This window comes from Microcaecilia unicolor, chromosome 2, assembly GCF_901765095.1.
Source record: "Microcaecilia unicolor chromosome 2, aMicUni1.1, whole genome shotgun sequence".
NCBI classification, from domain to species: domain Eukaryota; kingdom Metazoa; phylum Chordata; class Amphibia; order Gymnophiona; family Siphonopidae; genus Microcaecilia; species Microcaecilia unicolor.
In genome coordinates, this window is record NC_044032.1 from 338,665,355 (window position 1) to 338,679,760 (window position 14,406).

The 14,406-nt window shown below is 45.7% G+C and overlaps 1 protein-coding gene across 1 annotated transcript in view; it reads left to right on the plus strand.

Moving 5' to 3' along the window:
• The first annotated feature begins 2,216 nt into the window (after positions 1-2,216).
• DCAF10 (DDB1 and CUL4 associated factor 10) overlaps positions 2,217-14,406 on the plus strand; it is a 176,871-nt gene continuing 164,681 nt past the window's right edge. The window contains exon 1 of the mRNA XM_030194379.1: positions 2,217-2,666. Coding sequence (XP_030050239.1) covers positions 2,323-2,666 — 344 coding nt within the window. The 5' untranslated portion in view covers positions 2,217-2,322. The remainder of the gene's footprint in view (positions 2,667-14,406) is intronic.

Sequence of the window (14,406 nt, forward strand, 5' to 3'; positions counted from 1 at the left end):
CAACTCTTGACCGGGACCTGCTCCTTCCCGTCCCGTGTCTCCCTCGGTTAGTCAGCACCATTCATGCTCACTCATCTTACGGTCCCCATGGACTCCAGCACACTCAAGATTCTTAGAAAACACTAGGCTTTATTGTTCAAGCTCTTTCATCACAGCATTAGTCTTCATTTGATCACCTCCTTCACCTAGAGGATTCAGCTTAACATTTACATTTATTTCCTTAACACAGTTCAGTTCTATTTCCAAACAGCAACTGCTGGTCTTGCTCAGAAACATATCATAACCCTCATCAGCACATAAGCAGACAGTTTCTGGGTTAATTGCTTCCACCAGTTTCTCCCCCACTGGCTCACTTTGGCTTCCCCCATCCTCCACAATCTAGGTAATATATAAGCCACCAAAGCTTTTACCTTTCCTCCTTGAGTTTGAGCAAGACCAGACACCTCCATACACTCTACCCCTTCTTCTTCCCCTACTTCCTCTTTATTGCATTCCATGTCCTGCTCCACCCTGAGCTCCCCCAGCTGATGCTCATTCCCTAAGTCAGAACTCATTTCCCAATCATTCATTTCTCCCTCCCCTTCCTGAGAGTCCTGCTGGAACCGCAGTGGCTTCTGGGGAGGGTAGTTCCTTCCCTGAACTAGTGGCTTCTGGGGGAAGTAGTTCTTTCCCTGAACTAAAGACTTCATCGGCATTTTGGCCAAATATATCTATATCTATCTATCTAGCTAGCTACAATCTCCTAGCGCCAGAAGTCAAATTTTGAATGTTCTGGGGGATTACTTAGGTCTTCATAGGTTAACATAGGTAGGATAGATACTGGAGAGTTGACTTGAGTTTGGACTTCATCGAGGGGGGAGGGTTGGAGATCTAGGGTGGGGGTGGGCATGGAATATTTTGGATTATTGAAGGAGGCTATAAGAACACATGCCGTCTTTATGATTTTTGATAATTTTTGGAATTGGTTTTGGTAGGTTGAGTTGGGGGGTGAGGTGGTTATAGATGTTGCCTGGTAAAAGCATTAAAGAGGGAATAGGGATTTCTGGGATGGTGTACCCAGGAGGATTTACAAATAATGTTGTATTTCAATGACTGTTTCTAATGTTAGCTTCTTACATTTGAATAAAATAAATTTTCATTAAAAAATATATGCCCTGGTGGTCCAGTGCCCCCCGCCCCGCAGCTAAGCTAAAGAAACTCTACTGCAAAGCTAGTGTAGAAAAATTGCCACGGCATGCTCAAAGTAATGCAAATTCATGACATGTGAAAATGGCAGCAGTAATCTGCTGCTCAGCATAAAATGTAATTTTTTCTGTTAGTGCCTGAGCAGTGTCTGGCTCAGGCATGACAGTCAAGTAGACGTTTAAAAAAAAAAACATGCTGCGATAAGCCCCTTACCTCCAACCCAATCCAACACCTCTTCCCATAAGTATTGCCATACTGGGACAGACCAAAGGTCCATCAAACCCAGCATCCTGTTTTTTTCAACAGTGGCCAATCCAGGTTACACAGTTCAATCCATTTTATGCTGCTTATCTTAGAAATAAGCAGTGGATTTTCCCCCAAATCTATTTTAATAATGGCTTATGGACTTTTCCTTTAGGAAGCTAGCCAAACCTTTTCAAACCCTGCTAAGCTAACTTATTTTACTAAGTTCTCTGGCAATGAATTCCGGAGTTTAATTACACATTGAGTGAAGAAATATTTTCGGATTCGTTTTTAATTTACTACTTTGTAGCTTCATTGAAGGTATTCCTAGTATTTTTGGAAAGAGTAAACAAGCGATTCACGTCTACCCATTCAAAATACATTCATTATTTTATAGATTTCTATCATAACTCCCCATAGCCGTCTTTTCTCCAAGCTGAAGAGCCCTAGCCACTTTAGCCTTTCCTCATAGGGAAGTCATCCCACATCCCCTTTATCATTTCTGTACCGTTTCTAACTCCAATATATATATTTTGACATGCAATTACCAGAATTATATATAGGTTGATAAAGGTGACCATTTAGACCAAAATTTGGAACAGGCTTTTTTTTTTTTATAGCAGTGTAGTTTCTTAGGAGCACTAATGGAGATGGGCTTAGGCGACGCGCCTCTTTTCTTTCTTCAGGTTTCCCGCCGGAACGCTTTGGCTGTGTAGAGCATTAAAAAAAAAAAAACAACAACAAAAAGCCAACGGAGAACTGGAAGCAGCAGTATGGAGTGGAGAGAGGCGTGGGTTCACGTTGGCCGCGCATGCGCGGTGACGACAGGCAGACGCTGGTAGAGCGAGGTCGGAGCTCGCGCTCTCCTCCCGCCCCTCAGACAGCGCCGGCAGCATGAGCGCGTCCCCTCCGCCGTGCCGGAGGATAGGGCCCGGGGCGGAGGGGGACGCGGCAGCCGAGCAGCAGCCTGATGAGCAGGGGGTCCCGCCTCACCCCTCGTCGGACTCTGACAATGTTCCAGAGTTGGCCTCCTCACCGGGGAAAGCCGCGGGCGGGCACGGGAAGCTGTTCCGCTGGTTGCGGGAGCGCTGCGTACGGCGCGGACTGTACGTGGACCCGGCCCGCGACAACTACCGGAGTATGACAAGCCTGTATAGTTCCATCAGCCCCACGGACTCGGTGAATCTGAGCACCAGGACCCACGGAGCCGTCTTCAACCTGGAGTACTCCCCAGACGGGTAAGAGCCAGGCGGCTGGTGAGGGGAACTGTACCCCGCTGGTCCCTCCCATCACTCGAGAAAAGGGTGGGAAGAAGGACCAAAACAGCCGCGGCTCGGGTGTCGTGGTCTGCACAGCTTTGTGGCGCGCGCAGTAAAAGTTCCTACAGCATAGCGGTGGCGCTTAACCTGCAGCTGGTGCGGCAACAAGTCACTTCCAGCGCGCTTTACCTAGTGTCCTCTGAAGCTCTGGGAACTGCCGTGGTGCAATTCCCTTTGCCTGTAATGACGCAAATAGCGGTGCTACCTTCAGTTACTAGTATATAGTGCTTGTGATATGAATGACGACATGCAGATTGTGTATTGTTTAGTGTACTTCAGTTTTTATTTTGAAGAACTTTTTTCAAGCACATTTCTTTTGAGTAGTTGCAGCACGCCAATTACTTTGTTTCACCTGGTAGTTCACAAACCTATCCCAGAGGACCTGGCAAGCTGTCCACAGGTCTACCATATTTGCAGGAAAGCCAGATTCTGTAAGCAGTGAAAATACTGATAATGTAACAGAAATGCATTTTCTGCTGTACACTTCCCAAAAAGCAAGCATCCATGAGCTGCATGTTCCATTCTCTTACTTTCCATCCCCTTCTATCTATTTATTTAGTTATATTTGTACCCCGCGCTTTCCCACTCATGGCAGGCTCAATGCACTTACATATACAAGTACTTATTTGTACCTGGGGCAATGGAGGGTTAAGTGAATGACATCCACCCCCAGGTCCGCAGTCCACTGTCTAGCAAGGGACTCCACATGTGGAATACCTTGGGCAGCTAGGCTGTCTTTATACCTAACAGATAAGGCATTAAATCTAAAGGGCAATGCCCAAAAGTCCTCATCACATTCATTCCACTGGAGACTAGAAGGGGATTTTTTGGAGCATTTCCTAATGTCAGATTTGCAAATAGTGGAAAAAATGTGTATGGGAAGGCTCCATTTGCACCTAATATCAGCAAAAGAGGGAAAGGTGCCCTCAGAGTAGCAAGATATCACCCAAAGTGGCACAACCCTTCCAGGACAATGTCTGCCAAAGATACCGCCACAAAACCCAACATGACCATCTTGAAAAGTGCACATCTCCTCATCAGAAACAGCAGGAAATCTTTCCAGCACTCACATAATTGTTTAATCTTCTCTAGATGAGCATGTACACTGAGATGGTACAAGCAACGTCTATTGGGAGCCAGGTGTATTCCCAAATAATGCATGGCCCCCTGGGCCTACGGAGGGGTACACCCAGGGAAGCCACACACAAGCCTTGACCACCAAGATATTCAGATTTATCATAATTAATATGCAACCCGGAGAAATGCCCAAAGGAGGTGATCAAATCAATGAGGGGCCCTAAATCCTCACTAGCCAGAAAAACCAACATGTCATCGGTGTATTTCCTTCTTTTCCCTTCCCCCTCCATGTATGTTCCCCTCACCACTCTTTTTTTCAGCCCCCGCCTGTACCTCATCAACCATTTTTCCAGCCCCCCTCCCTCCTGTTTTTATTTACCGCTTCTTATAGACCTCTTTCTGACTCCGTCACACGGGGGACTAAAGGTACTTAGTTCATATATCAGGTTCTGTATAGTTTCTCTAACCTCCATTGTCACCCAATCATAAGGGGGTCTGTTCTGGGGTGGCATTAGGAGCCGTAATTGAAAACTAATTCCCATAACTACAGCTTTCTGTCCAAAACTGAGTGTCACTTGTATGTGATCTACCTTAGGCTAAATGTTAGGTAAAGAGAAGATAGAATCAATAAAAATAGAGACAGAGATAGGTTTAGATAGATAGGTACATTTTATTTCTTACCCAAACACAAGTCTTCAAGTTGATACAAATACAGACATCAGATTCTGGTTTCAGCCGCACAGGGCTTCGCCGTCTGACTGAAGCTTTGGAGAAGACTCTCTAACCAAGCCAAAATCTTCCTTCTTTTATACTCTATCCTCTCCATAGAAGTGAATGGTGAGATACCTAGCTAATATTTCGCATTTCTGAGAGCATACTTTCCCATGCTGTCTGCTGTCGGATGTGCCCACCTCCTTCCGTTCTCAGCTACTGCTAATTATCAACATGTTTTGGGAAGCGTTGAGATAACAGTTTCACATCTTCCGGCTGCAATACTTTTCATACCATCTCAATACCTTTCATACCATCTCATGAACTCTGTATTACCTCTGTATCATTGTATCATCTGCTTTTTTTTTTTCAGATTCTATTAACTTGCAGGAAGAGCAAGTCCTTGCTCAGCCAGTCATAGATTTTTAAACCTAGCTGGTATTTTTACAGCCTGAGTCCTAAAATCTGGCCTTCCACCCTTCCGGTGGGCATCTTGCTGTAGTATAATTATACATTCCCCACTTGTCACCCCCTCTGAGGAGGGGTGACACAAAGCTCGTCAAGCTCGTCATCATCCATTCCAGAAGGTGGCAAGCTATCAAACGAGAGGGGGAGTTTTGTTCTTATGGATTGCTAGCAGATATTATGCAAGACAGAAAACTTCACTCTTAGGTGGTATTGTTTTGGGCATATGGAATTCCCTTTATATTACCCAACCCCTTGGGCCTTAATCTTGATGTTACCCCTCTTGAGGCGTACTCAAACCTGTAGTGAGAGAGGTTTTATGAATGAGTTCATCTACAAAATCCCATGAAGTATAGGTATGCGGGTAATAGCAATTTCAGGTGGATCATACTAATAAATACTTTCAAGTCTTGCTATGACTTCTATTGTATCTGTTGCATAGTACATGGGGAGATAATCTAATGTATGTATCTCAGTGGTCCTCATCCATCCACCTCCCCACCAGCCCTGAGTTAGGTGGCAGAGCCGGTGGTGGGAGGCGGGGATATTGCTGGGCAGACTTATACGGTCTGTGCCCTAAAAATGACAGATACAAATCAAGGTAAGGTATACACAAAAAGTAGCACATATGAGTTTATCTTGTTGGGCAGACTGGACCATGCAGGTCTTTTTCTGCCGTTATCTACTATGTTTCTGTGTTACCAGGCCCCTCCCTGAACCTACCTTGATGCGGCCTCGTGGCAGCAGGAAAGAACCCCACTTTTTCCTGCCCACTACTGCTTCTTTGAAATGGCTACAGAGACTTCAAGTGGTAGCCGAAGTCTTGGTAGCCTTTTAGAAGAAGCTGCGGCCTAGTCTTTCTTGGTTTACAGCCTGCAGAAAATCTATTTTACTGAATGCATATCCATGTCATGAATATACATTGTGGTTATCCTGAAAACCTGACTAGCTGGGGGTTTGCTAAGACAAACTGGGAACCACTGCAGTAGATATTTTTTTCTGGAGGGCTTACAGTCTGAGGGGCCCTTTTACTGAAGTGTGTTAACCAGTTAATGTGGCAATTAGCACACTGGGGCCCATGCAAAAAGCTTGCTGCATGGTTAACTTGATGTTTTCTCCGAGGACAAGCAGGCTGCTTGTTCTCACATGTGGGTCAGCGTCCACGGCAGCCCAGGAATGGAGATTTTCCAGCAAAACCTAAAAAAAGGTCTGCGACAGCCAGTAGGGCGTGGGACGGACGCACTGCGCATGTGCGGCCATCTTCCCGCCTCAGTTTTTTGTTTTCCGCGGTGGAGAGTGGCTGCGTGTTGTTCTCTCTCCCTCAGGTCCCAGGAAAAACTTAGGCGCCTACGCGTTGTAGTTACCGCTTTCTTTTTGTTTTACATTGCCTTTTTTTGTCTTTTTCTTTCCAGTTTAAAAAAAAAAAGGAAACCCTCTTTTTCTTAGTTTTTGTCCACTGTTAAGTTTCCTTTCATTTCCGTTGCGGCCTTCTTTGGCTGCACGTCCGCGGTACTCCTTTTTGTGCCCTTGGCACAATCGAGCCATTTGATTTCGCCACCGCGATTTTTCCGCTGATGTCATCGAAGCCTCCCAGCGGCTTCAAGAAGTGTGCTCGGTGCCAGCGGTCGATCTCGGGCACTGACCTGCACTCCTGGTGCATCCAGTGCCTTGGGCCCGACCATCGCCCAGATGCTTGCAAGCTGTATCTGAGCTTGAAAAAACGGACACAGGCGTCGAGAAGAGCTCTTCAGGACCGTCTTTTCTGAGCTCCGATGATTCGGCATCGACATCGGGGAGCGCAGGTAATGGCTGTCCGAACTTCACCTTTAGCTGGGAGTAGTGAGCTGTCCATTGGGTCTCCACCTGTCTCGAAGGACGGACCGATGTCAGACCCGACCCTGAGGAGGCGTGTGGATTCCACATCCTCCTCGGTACTGAGGAGTACCGGTGATGTGCTTCGAGCGAAGGCGAAGAATCATCGGCACCGGTCTCCCTTGAGACACGGTACTGGGAGCTCTGGGGAGTTGAAGGATTCAGCACTCGGAAAGCGTTGACGCCGGGACGAGCGCTCACCCTCCATACAAGAGGTGTCGGTGCGTCGATCTTCGGACAGCCCGGTACCACCTCCTAGACCATCACAGATTCTGACCGACTCCGGTACCAGCCCCACAGCCTTCCTCGACAGCGACTCTGGAGGAGAGCATCTGAGCCATTCTTCCAGACCTTCTGGAAGGGCTGCTGCATCAGTCTGTTCCGGTACCGGGGGTGCTTGCGCCCTCGGTACCGTCGATGGAAGCGGCAGATGGCTCCGTGCCTGTGGTGAGGTCCCCGTCGCCGATATTGCTTGTGGCATCGGCCTCGGCTGCCACCTAGGTCGACTCCCCGTTGACGTCGTTGGAGGGAGCTTCATCGCCACCGGCATGGGAGTTGACTTCTCATCATCGCCATAGGGGACATGGTTCCTCGGCGTCGAGACGGGTCCGGTTTCGGACTGCAGTCGAGAACTCTTGTCCGATACCGAAGAGGATGCCTCTGGGATGAAGGGGAAGATCCCAGATATTTCTCTTCCGAGGAGTCTTGTGGTCTTCCTTCTGATCCTACTCCTTCACCTGAAAGAAAGCTTTCTCTGCCGGAGAATCTTTCCTTCTCATTTGCCCGGGAAATGTCTGTGGGCATTCCCTTCCCTGTGGTTACTGAGGATGAGCCTAGGACTGAGATGCTCGAGGTCCTTGACTATCCTTCGCCACCTAAGGAGTCATCCACTGCCCCTCTGCATAATGTCCTTAAAGAGACATTGCTGAGGAATTGGATGAAACCGTTATCTAATCCCACCATCCACAAGAAAGCGGAGTCCCAGTATCGAATCCATGGAGAACCTGAGTTGATGAGGTCGCAGTTACCTCACGACTCTGCGGTTGTGGATTCCGCTCTCAAGAGAGCCAGAAGTACTAGAGATTTCGCCTCGGCGCCCTGGGGCGAGAAGCTAGGACTTTAGACTCTTTTCGGAGGAAGGCCTATCAGTCCTCTATGCTTGTGTCCAAAATTCAGTCCTACCAGCTGTATATGAGCATTCACATGCAGAGCTATGTTAAGCAACTGGCAAACTTGGTGGATAAGCTCCCTCCGGAGCATGCCAGGCCTTTTCAGGAGGTGGTCAGGCAGCTGAAGGCGTGTCGTAAATTCCTGTCCAGGGGTGCTTATCGCAGTGGTGTGCTGGAGCAGGCTCTCACAGGCTCTCGAGAGCCGTTTGTTAAGTTTTTAAGAATTTTGGGAGCCGGTTCTCTATGGCTACTTTAACAAATGGACATAATAGTGCCAGATTTGCAACTAACCAGCATCTATAACCGCCCTGCAGGATCTATTCAAAGTTGGCACTGTCAGCGCAAATGGTAAAATGTACCAAAGTTCAAAGCCAATTATTTAAAAAGAGTCTGCCTGAATCAGCTTGTGAACAGTATCATCTGAAAGAGAAAATTGTGCTCTACAACACTGATATGTTTTTGTTTTGCAATGCCACCATTAAGTAGCCATTTACTCAGGTCAAAGTATGTTATATTTCATACGCTTGATGCGCTAATTTTTCTTCACTTCTAGGAAATTGATTCTTAACAGTCGCTTAAAAGTATTGATATAATTATTTATTCATTCGTATTTTATTCGTTGACTGTCCAATCGTTTATTGTGCGCTGTTATGGTGGATTGGAAACGTTTGTGAAACGTCAGTTGAACAGAAAGATGCTTTCATAAGCTTTATGCATCCTCATGGTCCCGCTACTTCATTTTATTGGCCGGTAAAGGATGTTTCAATTGAATGTAGAGGGCGGAAGCCAGATTGAAGTGTTTCAGTTGAATGTAGAGGGCGGAAGCAAGATTGAAGTGGATCAAGAATAGCTTGAGATGAAAGTTCAAGACAAAAGTGGTGAATAGCATGTTCAAATAGCTTAGATAAGAAAGGGAGGAGGGAGATGGGGTGATAGTTGAAGGGCAGGTAGGGTCCAATGAAGGTTTTTTTTGAGGAGTGGTGTAAATATGGCGTGTGTTTTTTTTTTTTTTTTAATTATTTTATTCATTTTATATTACATTTATGTCAATACATAAATGGGAAAGAAAAGAGAAAAATATCAATTAAAACAAACATTAAGGAAAAATATCATTTTTGTTAGTCCACATTATTGTCCACAATTGGGGGATCCAAGATCAGGGAAACAATCTCGAAGAAAATAAGAAAAACATGGAATGGTTAAATCTTACAATTCATATTTTCTTGCGGGAGGAAGGTTAATCGGTAATTGCAGCCGTACAGTGATAACTTAAAGGAAGTTGCTGCAGAGGGTTCTTCATCTGTTCTTTTAACTCCACAAACTCTTATCATTTCCTGGGTTCAACAAATAAGTAATCAGGAAATAAAACACTTACAAAGGAATCGCTCTAGGAAGGTCCCACCTAGGGTAATGATTCTTGGCTTAAAAGCCAAGAGTTCACACCTCCTAGTCTGCGATTCCCTTGATAAGTCACGAAATATATTTATCTTTGAACCCAAAACAACTATCAGCCATATGTCGGAAATACAATTTCAAAACATTGTTCCTATCTAAATCAAAGGCAAAAGTCCCTAATAATATAACTCTATATATACAGGGTATTTTAGGGAAATTTATCTTTCTCAAGTTATTTTTCCTTAATTGGTTCTCCAGAAGTTCCAATTTTTTACAAGAAACATAATTATCCTTCATTACCAGATTAACTGATTTTCGTAGAGAAACCATTTCCGAAATCAAAGTCTTTATTTTTTTTATCTTGGACTTCCTCTTTGTTAGATAAGTATTGATATAATCACATATTTATTCCTAAAAAATTTTTGACATCTGAAGAAGAGAGTTATTCACACTGCAGCACTTCCCATAGTACGTCCATTGTGACATTGTTTGGCTTCACCAGGTCCAGTTTCTCCACAGAAACTGCTCCAGATATCTTCGGGGGGAAGAGCTCACTCTCCATTCCCCCAGTTGGTTTATTATCCGGAGTCAGTGCTGCGCCAGGACCTCCTCGGATTGCATGAAAATCCTAACCAACTTCGGGGTGTTTCCACTGTCGACCTCCATAGCGAAGTGTTACTGTTTCTGGGTCTTAGAGAGGTCATGCCAACAGGGGGACTCAAAGTCACTCCCTCTCCACTGAGATTCGGCAATAAAGCCTTGCTGTTCCCTGAAGCAGGAACCGATATCCCCGACGTTATGACCCCGTATCTCTCCAAAATAGACTGAGAAGTGGTGGGAACCCCAGCCGTGTTCGAGGAGGACAACACCACGGCTTTGCCTTTCTTCTTCCCCATTCTCTGGGGAGCGCGCCTACTTCAGGTATTCTGGTGTAAAACGGGAACTCAACTAACGTACATCCTCCCTCGACGCCATCTTGGATCCTCCAGTTTGGGACACTCTTTGTCTGGTTTCTCCTCAGAGGCCTGCTTGATATGGGTAACCCTTCAGCATAGCCCTCTGAGACATTGAAACACGGAAGCCCCTCCACCACTTACAAGGTGGTGTCCCTTCGAGGGGTAAATATGGCATGTTTGAAGGCATCAGGAGCAGTTGCAGTGGAAAGTAAAAGATTGAGGATATGACAGTAGGAGAGAGTGCTGAGTAGGTGGGTGGGAATAGTGGAACATGTCAGTTTGGTTGGAGGAGGAGGAAAGAAAATGTGCAGTTTTCTCTTCAGTGATTTTAGAAAAGTTTGAAAGAAGGTTGATAGTAGAGAATGACACGGGGGTGGGGATGGGGACAGAGCCCATGGGGACGGGGACAAACTTTGTCCCTGTTTCATTTTCTACTTTGAAGTCTGTTAATGAACCGGACTGCTGTTTATGTTTGAGTGATGCAGACAATGATATTTAGATTTTCTTGAAAAACAAGCAAACATGCTGGCCACAACCAGCAAAATTTGCATGGGGGATCTTGTACATCCTGCTACCAGCACATCTTCTATTGCAGGAAGGACTGTGGAAGACAGGAGAGCTAGACTGAACCTTGAGATTGTTTATGACATTAAAAAATCATAACAGTGCTTCATAGCTCATATTTCTCCCCTGTAGGGCATACAGAACGGGTTGTATTTTGTACCCCTGGAAATTTTAACAGGGTGGATTAGGATTCCTCGGGGTAGTAAATAGAAATAAAACAAAAGAAAATAAGGTGATACCTTTTTTATTGGACATAACTTAATACATTTCTTGATTAGCTTTCGAAGGTTGCCCTTCGTCAGATCGGAAATAAGCAAATGTTGGTAGATTTTATTTTTTATTTTTGTTACATTTGTATCCCGCGCTTTCCCACTCATGGCAGGCTCAATGCGGCGGGCAATGGAGGGTTAAGTGACTTGCCCAGAGTCACAAGGAGCTGCCTGTGCTAGGAATCAAACTCAGTTTCTCAGTTCCCCAGGACCAAAGTCCACCACCCTAACCACTAGGCCACTCCTCCACACATGACAGTATATATAAGTGAAACATCAAAGCATTTCAGTGACAGTCTAACACGATGGGGGGTGAATAGGTGAGAGACAGGAAGAGTCGGGTGGATGAGGGACAGGGAGATATGCATGGAGACAGGAGGGTGACAAAGTAGTACAATTTTATGGTTTATAATGGGCTAGAAAACCCAGATCTTTAAGTCCTGTCTGGTGGGTTTCAAACTATTTCATCATTCTGACTTCAAAGGTCTTAACGTTCCTGTATTGTTTTAAAGTTCCCTTTCAGGATTCTTAACTATGAAATCACTAGTACAGTGTTCTGGTTTTGTAAAGTGCTGCCCCACAGGCGTGACATCTTTATTGGTACTAGCATTTTTCATATGGTGTCTATGTAAATTAAATCTCTTCTTTAGCATCTGACTGGTTTTGCCAATGTAGCAGCCTTCATTGCTTTTTTTACACTGAATGATATATATATATATATATATATATATATATATATATATATATATATATATATATATATATATATATATATATACACCACATTAGAAGATGAGCATGTGAAAGATTCCTTAATGTTGAATATTTTTCCTTTGTGAATGACCTTGGGGTCCTGTGAAATGTTTTGGCATAGTTTGCAGCTGGATATATTGCAAGGATGTGTGCCATTCTTTTCTTTTTGAGTCCGTGTTGGGCGCTTACTTCTAATTAGCTTGTGTTTTTAAGTTGGGTGGCTGTCTGAAGGCCAGCACTGGTGAGGATGGGAATATCTCTTTCAGTAATTCATCCTGGAGTAGAGGCTGCAGATCTTTTATGATTTTTCTTAATTTTTCCAGCTCTGTGTTGTATGTCACTATAAGGGGAATTCTGTCTGTGGCTTTCTTTTCTTTGTACTGTAGCAGATTTTCCCTGGGTGTTTTGAGGGAGGAGGCAGTACTCTTCGAGATTATTTGGGGGTTGTAGCCTTTCTGTTCAAGGATGCAGTCAGGATTTGAAGGTGTCTGTCTCTGTCTGTTATGAAAATACACGGCCATAGTCTGGGAAGAAGGTGAAAGCACTCTTAGGAGAGAGTTCAGTATGGCAAAGAGACATCTGGGGGTTAGAGCCAAGAGGGTTTGTCAAGTGGATGTAGTAGTCCTGTTTGGCAAGTGAAGAGCAGACTGGAAGGAGGTCAGCATGAATTTTAAATGTATGAAGTCTGCATGGGCACAGAATTTCAGCCAAAGGCATTCAGCAGGTCGGGCATAGGAACGTAGGTAGCATCTAAAAAATCTTTGGTGTCTACCGTGACTCCTAATGTGGAACCTTGCATGACGTAGCTATAATTTGAGTTCTTCTTTCCGACATGCATCACTTTGCACTTGTTCACATTAAAAATCTGCCATTTAGACGCCCAGTCTCCCAGTCTCGTAAGGTCCTCTTGTAATTTTTCACAATCATCCTGCGATTTAACGACTCTGAATAACTTTGTGTCATCAGCAAATTTAATTACCTCACTAGTTACTCCCATCTCTAGGTCATTTATAAATATGTTAAAAAGCAGCGGTCCCAGCACTGACCCCTGGAGAACCCCACTAACTACCCTTCTCCATTGAGAATACTGACCATTTAACCCTACTCTCTGTTTTCTATCTTTTAACCAGTTTTTAATCCACAATAGAACATTCCTTGTCAGCAACAGCAGATGAAATCTTTAACTGTATCCGCCTACCAGCAGGTGGAGATAGAGAACACTGAAAGCACATGGTGTTCCTGGACACCCAGCCCCCTCTGCCTTCAGTATATCTCTATCTCCCAGAAGGTGTGGACATCGCTCTCTCAGCTCCTGGATTTCTGCCTGGCGTGGCTCCTGTGCTTTGCCAGTAGAGCGGGGGGTGTTGTGCCTGGTGATGCCCACTTTAAAGGCATATTTGGTTTACCCTGTCCCTGCCTTACCCCATTCCCCCTCCTCCTGGAGTTCCTTTGTGGCTGCCTGCCTCTAACTTTCCTCACAGTAAAAAAAAAAATAAAAAGAGAGAGTCTCGCTTTCTCAGCATGGCGATTTTTGAGGCTTTCTCCAGAGCTCCTGTTTCGGTGCAGCTTGATCGAAGCTCATTTGACTCGGTCTCCTGAGGTGAGAGTGGTGCCCAGCTCCTCCGGGGAGGTTCCCACTGACAGCGCTTTGTGCGGGGGGTTAAGCGCTGCTCCCTCTGTGGGAAACGCAGACCAGCAGCGGGGCTTTGCAGCACATGCTGCCTAGATGCTAATGCTGGCATGAGCATGGCGGGCAGTGATTCTTCCCGCCTGACAGAGTTGGTAGCGGGCGCCATCTTGGAGGCTCCGCATGACTGGACCCTCGCGGTTGCGGAGGGGTCTGAGTGCAGGGGGATGCCTCATTTCGAGGTTTCTAGAGGAGCTATTGCCTCCGTTTCCCCCAATGTGGGGGCAGAAGCACAGGGTGAGTTTTCTCCCCTGAATTTGTGCTTCTGATGCATAAGGCTTTTATGTTAAAAAGAGCACTGCCTGAGGCTCCTGACAATTCTTTTTGGACTGGGTTGCCTACAGTTCTTGATAGCCCAGCGTCTGCTGGAGACTTTATTTCTTCCCTCGAGCTTTTGGCTGACGCTAAGCGTAGACGAGTGAATACCCCTTGTGAGGGGGACTCTTCACCCTGTTCTCCCCCGTGGTCTAGTTTCGGTGAGTCTGAGGGGTCTGGCAGGCCCTCACGGACTGATGATCCAGACGAGGGTAGCTGCTTGCCACAGGAGTTGCATGACCCTAAAGTGGTTCAGATTTTCCACCGCGACGAGCTGCCAGCTCTCATTTCTGATGCCTTACGGGCCCTTTGTATTGAAGATCCTGACGAGGGCGCTGCCTCTTCTATTAATCCTCGGATGGCTAGTACTAAGAAGCCTTCTCGGGCTGTTCCCGTGCATGCTTCCATCCAAGAGCTTATTTCAGC